We start from the raw sequence: 11,312 nt of genomic DNA, 5'->3' as shown, positions 1-11,312 counted from the left end.
GCTATCAACTTTGGGGGGGGGGACAATTATGAGGGGGGACACCAAAATTACTGCTGTAACACAGCACATTAAGAAAGTACCATTGTGTCCATAATCAGCAAAGCGCTTTCATTGCATATTTTTTATATTATTGAAATTACATAGTTATGCTTACAGTGATTTATTGGGGGGGGGAATCATATTTTTCCCAGGATGGGGGGGTCGTGTCCCCCACAGGATTTCCTCCAATGCTCTGAGAGAAGTGAGGGATCCCTTCCTCCAGAGACGACTGGTGATACCAGAGAAGCGTAGACCACATACTGAATATAACTGTGCAGTAAGAATAGAGAAACAAGTATACAAATGATAAAAGTGAAAGAGATATTCAAAGAGCTCTGAATTGGTTAGACATTTTAAGTGCTCTGCAAATGGTGTTAGTTTGGGCAGTTGTCAGCTTCAGGGAAGGGAGACACAGCCTCAGCACGAAATCATAAGACTCCTTCGTTCCTCCAGTCAAGTAAAACAACGACGCTCATTCAGTTTGTTGCTGTGATCTGTATACCACCGTTCTACCTTTTCATAAAGCCTTTGAGAAAAGAAAGTCATACAGTTGCAAGGATCTTGTCATTACATTTTAATAAGGAAATATAAAAAGCCTTCCACATTTACATTTATGCATTTAGCAGATGCTTTTATCCAAAGCGTCTTCCAAAAGAGAGCTTTACAAAAGTGCATAGGTCACTGATCATAACAACTAGATAGCCCCAAACATTACGTGTAGCCAAAACATGAAGCATACATTGTGAAAACTAAATAAGTCCCAAAGGGAACAACCATAAGAGCATGTAGTTAAACAAGATACAATTAAACAACATGAACATCGTTCATATGCAAGGGTGTACCTGTGGAAAAAAGCAAGCAACAAAAAAATATTACACAGCAAGAACAATAGCTTTAAGTAACTTACAACTAACCAACAGTCAGACAAACTGATTAATTCATTATCATTCTTAGTAGCTGTACCCCTTCTTCAGCCTGTTTACCAGACTGAGGAAGAAACATCCGTGCCAGTAATTGATCTGTTTCACCTTGTTCTGCGTGGACTGGCTGGACCCTGGAGACATGCTGCAGAGCATGCGGTCTATTACCGGGGGAATAGCTAGCAGTGCAGATGAGAGCACCTGGAATCTGGTCCATACCTCCTGTCTGCCTGTACTGTGAATGCTGCCGGAGGGGTGATGGAGACTCCAGAGATGATTAAAAGGACGAATCTGGGGTAAAGAAGATAAATTAAAGATGGGTCTTAGCACACATAGCCACACACACACTCATGCACATAGCCCACTCTCTATGATTCACAAGCATTCAGAGCCAAACAGAGCCTGAACATTTGAACATGCTTGTCCTGTGAATAGGCTCCTAGGAACATTGGGCGGGTCTCATGGTGTAGAGGGAACACCAATTAGAAAGCACAGCACCAATGTATTTCATGTTTAAAAGTATGGATATGAAATTGTTCAACAGTGACGCTTTACATGCGCGAATTTGGTTCCTGGAAACCTATGAATGTAATTTGCATCCTGGTTCACACGTCAACGGTAATTGATCAAACGAAATCCTCCAGGCTCCAGCCACGATTGCAAGAACACATGATAAGAAGAAAAGATAGTGTGAGAGAGTTGGTGAGAGAGAGAGAGAGAGAGAGAGAGAGAGAGAGAGAGAGAGAGAGAGAGAGAGAGAGAGAGAGAGAGGACAGTGACTGGAACATGACAGAGTGCTGCTGCTTTCTTTGTGAGAGTTGTACAGCATTTCTATTCAACTCTTTGTTGTTACATTACTTTGTTACAGTAGGCTATTCCTCGTTTGCTGTTCATGATGTAGCCCAGAGGTGTGGCTAAGAAAGGGCCTGGGAGGTGCCCCCTCATTTACATGATTGATCCCCAGATTTATGATTGCTTACAAGAAAACTGTCAGCTCTAACTGTTTTTTTTTGTGCCACCCTCGTTTTCAGATGGGACCCTCCAAAAATAACATTCTGGCAACGCCCCTGATGTAGCCTATTAACTCAATAACGATGTAATCCTACGGTCCCACTCACCTGCTGCTGTCCTGAAGGCTCAGCCTACACTACTTAGTCGGCACCAGACCTTCTGCCTCATGCTGTTGAATCAATAGCAATAATATGTAACAGAACTTTTGATTTTGAATGCAGGTCAGTTTGATAAGTAGCCGATCGTTTAACTTTAGTCTTGACGTCATTGAACAATTATTTAGGCTAAAAGACAAGTCTGCCTACAGATAGTGAGGAAATCATTATCTCCACTGGTTTAAACTGGAGATAAGTACTGTTAGTTTTAAACAGCAAACAGGCCAAATTAATGTTTAATCAAAAGTAAATATTCGAAGCATATACGATCATAGGCCTACAGGTTTTACATGCTTATTTTCGAAGTTAGAGTCTGGATCCCATCTACACCGCCTCAGTAGCCTACAACGTTCACCAACGAGGCGGCTCTACGGGTGGGTGTGGTTAGCAACGTCACCTAAGGGGCTGATAAAGTCCTGTGCTGTCAGAACAAATGTGGCCTAATGTAAAGTGCGTTTCCAAGCGATGATCTGATGAACGGGATACATGGTGAATATCAAGAAGAGTAGATGCGCGTTGCTAAGCCTATTTGACACGCGTCAAAATCTCCCCGTTATTATTTTATGTTTTTTGATTATATGGTTGCGTTAAACCCGCTCGCAGCATCGGTTGATTCCAGTGACAACTCAAACGGAGCACATCCGGATGACAGCTTTTCGAACTTCAACAACAAAATTGCAGATTCGTATGTAATCTATTTGTTTTCAGTCTTTGAAACTGTTGTGAAAGTAGATTATAAATGTCAGGTTACAAATCAAAAGGCATGTACTGCCAGACTGAGGGAATAGTAGGATATTATATCTAATGAAATATATATTGTATATTTATATAGGCTATATATAGCTTATGTATCATTTGGTGTGAAATCATTAACCTTTTAAACAGCCGACAATTTGCATCTGTACATACTCTTTCAGTAATTATTTTATTGGCCTATAGTTGTTTATCTTTATCTGCTATTGCTAATTAAAGCACTTTTTATCGTATATAACTCAGTTACACTTTGATATTCAGATGCCAATTTATCTCAAAATAGGCTACATACATGAGCAAATTGCCGACAAAAAAGTAAACATTGACAGTTTCAAAGGCAAGAGTACTGTGAAACTTACACTGAGATGTGTAATAAATGTCCATTAGCGGTTGACGACCAGTTTGAATACTTATCTGTGCCAGACAACATTAGATAACATTAGATAAAACACCAGTGACTTACAGTCAAATTAATACTCCGATGCAGACTCGCTGCGTTAAATAGCTTATTGAAACTTTTTCGATTGTGCAGCAGGAGGATCACAAGATCACTGTGTTCATCTGTTGAAAGAACAGACGTTCTGTTTTTCTATCTTTCTAAAGAGAAAACTATTTTCCACCGCTGCATTTTTCCCCTTTAACCTGCTATCTTGTTACCTTTCTCTTCATACACAGTGGGATGATATTTCTCATTCCCATCATATAAACAAAAAGCACCATATCAATTTGTGTCATATCAGGAGGCCCAAAAATCATTTAGGATTTACTTGTATTTTACGGGATAGCCTTGAGGCTGCTCACAGTGTAATAATATCACTGGAGATCTTCAGTCCTGTTTTACTCTCAAATAACTCAACGGTGTGTATGCGTGTGTGTGTGTGTGTGTGTATGTGTGTGTGGGAGGGGAATCCTGTAGTTTGTTAAAATAACTTCAAGGCCAAATCTGTGCATCCCTTTCCGTCCTCCAGCAATTCGACTGATTGAACAGCATTCCATTGGTAAGCTCCTAAAACAAGTCAAGGTCACACTGCAAAAAGAACCCTTTGGGCCGGTCCGTTATCCCACAAACTGAGCACTCAGTGTACCTATAATGGCCGGGTTTCCCAGATTCGTTCTAAGAACGTCCTAGAACGCTCTTAGAACGCTCCTAAGAATCTCTAGCGTTAAGAGCTTCTTAAAGAATCTGGGAAACCCGGCCAATATTCCTCCGGAGCTAAAAGCATCCATCCCTGACCAACAAACTGCCCCACCCTCAGAAGAGGGCCTACCCAGGAACAGTTTTAATGATGTTAGGGCTTTGATCCTGGCAGCGATGGATTTACGATGGTGTGGGTGTGTCAGCTGGAACTCCAACTTGCATGTTTGTGTATGTGTGTGTGTGTGTGTAACTTGCAATTACAACCTGCAAGTGTGTGTGTGTTACACACCTGTCTTGTGGATGAGCACCATACCTTTCTCGAGGGAATACCGGTAAACCTCTTAAAAAGCTTGCTACACTTGATCCATCAGTTCAAGCTGTCTGTAAGGTCATCCGTAAGAAGACATTTTGTCATCAGTCTACTCACAGTTTCAACAGCTCTATAAAGTAGTTATACTGTTAGACAAGCAGAGAATGGTTATCGAGGAAGGTTGTGGAAAAGTGTTTGAGTCGAAAGTGATTGTTTCAGGTCAGTGTGTGACGGTGGTGGCAGAGGCAGAGTGGCAGGTGAATGATGGTTGAACAGGGAAGGTTTAAGCACAGTAAGCTGGACAGGGACTGAGGACTGCGGTGACAAGTAAAGTACCCGAACTCAATGCGCCTCAATCATTCTGTCTGCTTGGCTTGCTCATTCACTTCCCTTTGCCTTCTTCTCTTTTGGGTTTTCACTCTGCCAAATTCAGACTGTTACTCCCCCCCCACACACTCCCCCCCCCCCCTTAAATCTGCTTACAAGGTCTGAGAGCCATTCTCTCACTGTGCTTCAAATTGAGACTTTTCTGAAGCGTTTCCATGTCGTTATTGAGGGAGTACAATTAGTGGATAAATAGGTTTTCTGTAGCCTTTGTGTGGAGGTACAGTGCCCTCCAAAAGTATTGGAACAGTGAGGCGAATTCCTTTATTTTTGCTGTAGACTAAAAACATTTGGGCTTGACATCAAATAATGAACGTGAGACCAGAGATCAACGTTTCAGCTTTTATTTCCAGGTATTTACATCAGGATCTGATGCACAACTAAGAAAATATCACATTTTGTTTGAATCCACCCATTTGTCATGTGAGCAAAAGTATTGGAACAGATATACTTAAAACATATTTAAGTGAATAAGACTTAATATTTAGTTGCAAATCCTTTGCTTTCAATAACTGCAGCAAGTCTGTGACCCATTGACGTCACCAAACTTTTGCATTCTTCCTTTTTGATGCTTTCCCAGGCTTTCACTGCAGCCTCTTTCAGTTGTTGTTTGTTTTGTGGGGTTCCTCCCTTCAGTCTCCTCTTAAGCAGGTAAAATGCATGCTCTATAGGGTTTAAGTCTGGAGATTGACTTGGCCAGTCTAATACCTTCCATTTCTTGCCCCTGATGAACTCCTTTGTTGTTTTGGCAGTGTGTTTTGGGTCGTTATCTTGCTGCATGATGAAGGCTCTGCCAATCAGTTTGGTTGCATCTTTCCTTAAATTGGCAGACAAAATGTTTCTGTAGACTTCCGAGTTCATTTTGCTGCTGCCATCATGTGTTACATCCTCAATGAAGATTAATGAGCCCGTCCTAGAAGAAGCCATGCAAGCCCAAGCCATGACATTACCTCCACCGTGTTTCACAGATGAGCTTGTGTGTTTGGGATCATGAGCAGTTCCTTTCTTTCTCCAAACTTTAGCCTTTCCATCACTTTGGTAAAAGTTAATCTTTGTCTCATCAGTCCATAAAACTTTGTCCCAGAATTTTTGAGGTTCATCTCTGTACTTTTTGGCAAATTCCAGCCTGGCCTTCCTATTCTTCTTGCTAATGAGTGGTTTGTATCTTCTGGTGTAGCCCTTGTACTTTTGTTCATGAAGTCTTCTGCGAACAGTAGATAGTGATACCTTCACTCCTGCCATCTGGAGGTTGTTGCTGATCTCACTAACAGTTGTTTTAGGGTCTTTCTTTACAGCTCTCACAATGTTTCTGTCATCAACTGCTGATGTTTTCCTTGGTCTACCTGTTCGACGTCTGTTACTTAGTACACCAGTAGTTTTCTTCTTCTTCAGGACATTCCAAATGGTTGTACTGGCTATGGCCAATGTTTCTGCAATGGCTCTGATTGATTTTCCATCTTCTCTAAGACTCACAATTGCTTGTTTTTCACCCAAAGACAGCGCTCCGGTTTTCATGTTGTTTTCACCTCTGAATACAGTCTGCATAGACAAAACCTATCTTACCCAATCTGAACCTGAGTGTAGACATTCAGTGGTATTTATTGATTGAATAATGTATGTAATAGGACACACCTGGGCAACAAAACACACCTGTCAGTCTTATGTTCCAATACTTTTGCTCACGTGACAAATGGGTGGGTTCGAACAAAAAGGTGATATTTTCTAATTTGTGCATCAGATCCTGATGTAAATACCTGGAAATAAAAGCTGAAACGTTGATCTCTGGTTTCACATTCATCGTTTGATGTCAAGCCCAAATGTTTTCAGTCTACAGCAAAAATAAAGGAATTGGCCTCACTGTTCCAATACTTTTGGAGGGCACTGTATGTGCCATTGGCTGTGTGCTTTTATTTAATCGGTGTGTGTGGTAGTGAGGTGGGGGGGGGGGGGGGGCAGAGAGTACGACCATGCTATTGGTTGGGTTCTTTCATATCCACTAACTAATAGAACGAAACAGAAAAACGAGGATAGTTTTCCCTTGGATAGTTTTCTATTTCTAGTTTCCCATCCAAGGGAAAAGGAAATCAGGGAATTACAACATTTTCATCCACTCATTCAGACATGCTAATAGCAGTTTACTTTTGAGTGTGTGCGTGTCTGGGCATATCCATCTCAGCCTGTGGTATACTTCTGTCCTACCTGCAAGAACACTCTGTCTTCCTGAAGCACGCTAATTAACAGAACAGACACCACGCCCTTTGATCTGTAATGCGGTCTGTCTCGTTTACTATGGAGGACTGCCAGGCTGTCAGCAAACGAACCAGGCTGCCTGCCCGTCCAAAGAGCAATTCAGTAAACAGCCACAATTTGACAAAACATCTCATATGTCTGTCAATAGTTATAACCCCTGGTTTCTGTCAACAGCATGTAACAGTAAGTGACTCCACTCTCTCAATATTAGATTTTGTATGTTTGATATATACCGAAATGTGCATGGGCTTAGCATACTGATTCCTTATTATGTGGATAAATAGCTGCTCTGGGATTTGTAAATGGTGTGAAGTGGTTATGGTATTATAGAGAGGAATGGCGTTAAATGAAATTAGTTTGACCAGGATTGTTGACGTCCAGCAGGATTGGTATAGTTTTGTGATTAGTGATCTGTTCTCAGGTATCAAACAGGGAACAGTCTGTGATGTTGCTCATTTTCAATCCAACTCGAAAATGAACATATCTGAGTTAAACAATTATTTGAACGGTGATGTACTTCTGGGGTATATGAATGAGTGGGGGTCAGATGGATGAGCGGTTAGGGAATCGGGCTATTAATCAGAAGTTTGCCGGTTCGAGTGCTAAATGACGTTGTGTGAAGGCACTTCACCCTACTTGCCTCGGGGGGAATGTCCCTGTACTAAATGTAAGTTGCTATGGATAAGAGGGTCTGCTAAATTACTAAATGGAAATGTACTTATGCCAAGACTGAAACACATGTGATCTCCCAGGGTTGGTAAGAAGTCTGATCACTTACACACCACATATTTCAGGGTTCTTCTTCAACAAAAACACCTTTTGGCAATAGACAAAATCTTGTTTATCTAGTGATTTGGACAGATTGTTGGAAGTGATGAGCAGTATCTTGATCTGAGTGACCTGCAGTAACCCTGTCCCCAGTTGTCCTTCAGTCCTGACCTGTTAGTTCTCCTTCAGTCGTAACCTGTTCTCATTGTGCTAGCACTGATTCGCATGCTAATAGTCAGGGAGTCAGATGGCTGAGCGGTGAGGGAGTCGGGCTAGTAGTCAGAAGGTTGCCGGATCGATTCCCCACCGTGTCACATGATGTTGTGTCCTTGGGCAAGGCACTTCACCCTACTTGCCTCGGGGGGAATTCCCTTTACTTACTGTAAGTCGCTCTGTATAAGAGCGTCTGCTAAATGTAATGTAAATATAATAGCATGTTGTGACAGCTTCTGCAGGGGCCTGCTGGTCTTACTCTGCAGTAAGGGTGGGTAAGACCCCCAGGTATGGCATGGTATTAGTCTGACTGGAAGGCAGTCAAGTCAACAGACATGCAGCAGGCTTTTGTCCTGTCACCTTTAACACAAAGAGCAATTACCTCATCCGGATAGCTGGTTGTGTGTGTGTAAGTGTGAAAGAGAGTGTGTGTGAGCATGTGAAAGAGAGAGTGTGTGTGTGTATGTGCATGTGTTTGTGTGCTTGTGTGTGTGAGCTTGTGTCCAAGGAGACAACCCAAGGCCTCTGAAATATTTACTTTACGAAATGATAATTCTTCACGTTGTGTTTTGCCAACTGCTTTTGCCAGCTACTTTTTTGGGTGTGTAATCTGATTTAGTAAGACATTGCACTGTTTGGGGAAACACATTGCACTTTTTTTGGGGAAATTAGCACGTCTTGTTCACATCATAATAATAAAGTAATTACGCTATTGTTAGTAGGAATCTCTTCTAATGTCCCAATAGGTGCCAAAGAGAAGGCTGAAAGAAGGCATTTTTACACTTAAAAAAGAAAAAAAAGATGGAAATGGAAGAGACAAAAGAACCAAGATTGCCAGTGTAGAGGAGTCTGAAGTAAACCACATCCTTTTACATCTGTTTCTAATCAGACTTTTCATGTAGACTGTGGTTTGCTCACCATGCTATGCAGTCTTGTAAGAAAAACAAAAAACCTTTCACAAAAATGTACGTCTTTATATTATTGTCCTACATGTGACAAGGTGACACTAAGGTGCTGCTCTCCAGCTACGCTATCTACAGCATGTCGTCTTTATTTGAGTGGTAACCCCACCCCTCTCTGTCCATCCTCTCTTTCCCCAACGTGAAGGACTATCCTCTGATTGTGCCCAGTCAGCGATGCAGTAGGAATCCCCTGAAGCAGTTCTGTGTCCAGACTCCAGTCTCCAGACCTCGCCCCCAACCATGGCCTCCTCTTCAGAGACCAGTTCGGACTCTGCTCCCCAGAACCAGCTTCAAGAAGTGGATTCTGGACAGGCTCCCGATAGAGCGGGCTCCCCAGAGGTCCTGGCTGCCAGGTACAGCCCTCCGCCGGGCACAGAGAGCCGGGCCATCTGCATCCCTTCGCCGTACACGGACAGCAGCCACGAGTACAGCCAGAACCATGGAGCCATGGCTTTCTACAGCCCTTCTGTGATTGGCTACAGCAGGCCTTCCATCTCCGACAGCCCCTCCCTGGGCCCGCCTCTCAGCCCCTCCCTTTTCTGGCCCAATCACAGCATGCCCTCGTTGACCCTGCACTGCCCCCAGTCCCAGGTTTACAGTGAACCGAGCCCACACACACCCTGGGTGGACCGAAAGAACCACAGCCTCACCTCGGACAGGTAGGTAGTTCACACTGCCTCCCTCGCTTTTAAACTGATTACATCAAACAGTTAAGTCATCTAAGCAATGTCTTTAAGTAAATAATGCTATTTAATGCAATCTAATAACTGATTTAACGAATGGTTCGATGACAACTTTTGAGTAAACCTCTTATCATAGGGGTTAACAGTGTATTCTACACAGCGACACAGCATGACTGTGACCTTCCAACCCATCTGGTGCTCATTCCTCCCTCCTGCTAGCCCACTCCTGAACCCAGCTAAGCTGCAGGGGAACAGATATGAGGACGGACAGGAAGTGGTCGGCCTCACAGCGGTGGGCAAGGCTGACATGCACTTCTGCGCCGTGTGTCACGACTACGCATCTGGCTACCACTACGGGGTGTGGTCCTGTGAGGGCTGCAAGGCCTTCTTCAAGAGGAGCATCCAAGGTAGTGTTCACATCCACACAACTGTTCAGTTCAGTCAGCATTCAGCACCACCGTTTTCCAACTGTCACTTAGAGCATTTTACTTCACGCAGTGTCTGTAGAGGGAGCTCTCTCAGAACGGCAGAGTTGTCGTTTTTCACTCTGTTCTCTACTGAGAATCAGCTCCTGTTTGGAAGAGTGTTTTTACCTGCAGGAGCACTCCAAACAGGGCCTTATTTTGTATTATATTATATTTATATTTATTATCTATATTGGGTCAACAGGGATGATAGAGTTATAATGTATGTGTGCAGTCTGTCTGACTGACTTGCTTGTGACCGATAGGGCACAATGACTACATCTGCCCAGCAACCAACCAGTGCACCATCGACAAGAACCGACGTAAAAGCTGCCAAGCCTGCCGCCTCAGAAAGTGCTACGAAGTAGGCATGAGGAAGTGTGGTAAGCTGCCCGCTACATCCACACATTACCCCAACGTCCTGTAATAACTATTAGACCACTATTAGACCAAATCGAATCGGTTTCTCCGGTTTGAGGCCCACTTGCTTGTATCCCGTTCCAGGAGTGAGGCGTGACCGCTGCAGCTATCGAGGGGCAAGGCATCGGCGTGTGCCCCAGATGAGGGACCCCTCAGCTGGGCTGGTGGGTGTAGGGGCTGGGTCCCAGGCCCCCAGGCTCCTGAAGGGCCCCCTGGCCCAGACGCAGAGCCAATACTCGACCCTGAGCTCACAGCAACTCATCTCCTGCATCATTGAGGCGGAACCCCCGGAGATCTATCTCATGGAGGACATGAAGAAACCCTTCACCGAGGCCAGCATGATGATGTCACTCACCAACCTAGCCGACAAGGAGCTGGTGCTCATGATCAGCTGGGCCAAAAAGATCCCTGGTGAGATGGACTTCTGTGTGCCAGGGGCGTGTCCAGACATTTCTGATAGAGGTGGCACAAGGGGTGGCCCGCCTCTGACTGGGCATATGGCCAATCATATTTTAAGATATTGGGGTGGCCAATCAGATTTCAGGGGTGGCCCGTGCCACCCTAGGCCACTCCCTGAACACACCACTGTTGTGTGCTGCTCAGCGCCTCCTCCTGCTGTCCTCATCCTCATTCAACAGCTAATATCAGACATTGTGTGTGTCTATGTGTGTTTGTGTGTGTGTGTGTGTTGAAGGCTTTGTGGAGCTGAGTCTGGCTGACCAGGTACACCTGCTGGAGTGCTGCTGGCTGGAGGTGCTGATGTTGGGCTTGATGTGGAGATCTGTGGATCACCCTGGAAAACTCATCTTCACACCTGACTTCAAACTCAACAGGTACACCTC

The 11,312-nt window shown here is 44.0% G+C and overlaps 1 protein-coding gene and 1 long non-coding RNA gene across 5 annotated transcripts in view; one reads left to right on the top strand and one right to left on the bottom strand.

Annotated features, from left to right (window-relative positions):
• Positions 1 to 909: 909 nt before the first annotated feature.
• LOC124487987 lies at positions 910 to 2,529 on the bottom strand. The gene is made up of 3 exons (XR_006958578.1): positions 2,416 to 2,529; positions 2,078 to 2,139; positions 910 to 1,250 (listed from the first exon to the last, which is right to left on the bottom strand). It is a non-coding gene; the product is annotated as an uncharacterized LOC124487987 (long non-coding RNA).
• Positions 2,530 to 2,532: 3 nt separating this feature from the next.
• Positions 2,533 to 11,312, top strand: part of esr2b (estrogen receptor 2b) — a 14,687-nt gene continuing 5,907 nt past the window's right edge. Inside the window, exons 1-7 of one of the 4 annotated variants that reach the window (XM_047048612.1) lie at positions 2,547 to 2,614; positions 2,729 to 2,810; positions 9,049 to 9,562; positions 9,806 to 9,993; positions 10,317 to 10,433; positions 10,555 to 10,881; positions 11,165 to 11,303. In XM_047048612.1, coding sequence (XP_046904568.1) covers positions 9,144 to 9,562; positions 9,806 to 9,993; positions 10,317 to 10,433; positions 10,555 to 10,881; positions 11,165 to 11,303 — 1,190 coding nt within the window. In that variant the 5' untranslated portion in view covers positions 2,547 to 2,614; positions 2,729 to 2,810; positions 9,049 to 9,143. Of the gene's footprint in view, positions 2,811 to 6,648; positions 7,144 to 9,048; positions 9,563 to 9,805; positions 9,994 to 10,316; positions 10,434 to 10,554; positions 10,882 to 11,164; positions 11,304 to 11,312 lie in introns of those variants that run through there. The other 3 variants (XM_047048603.1, XM_047048629.1, XM_047048620.1) reach the window with 3 other exon arrangements.

Source organism: Hypomesus transpacificus, chromosome 3 (genome assembly GCF_021917145.1).
Source record: "Hypomesus transpacificus isolate Combined female chromosome 3, fHypTra1, whole genome shotgun sequence".
Taxonomy (NCBI): Eukaryota; Metazoa; Chordata; class Actinopteri; order Osmeriformes; family Osmeridae; genus Hypomesus; species Hypomesus transpacificus.
The sequence above is the reverse complement of the archived record's forward strand: the minus strand, read 5'-3'. Positions and strand labels throughout refer to the sequence as shown.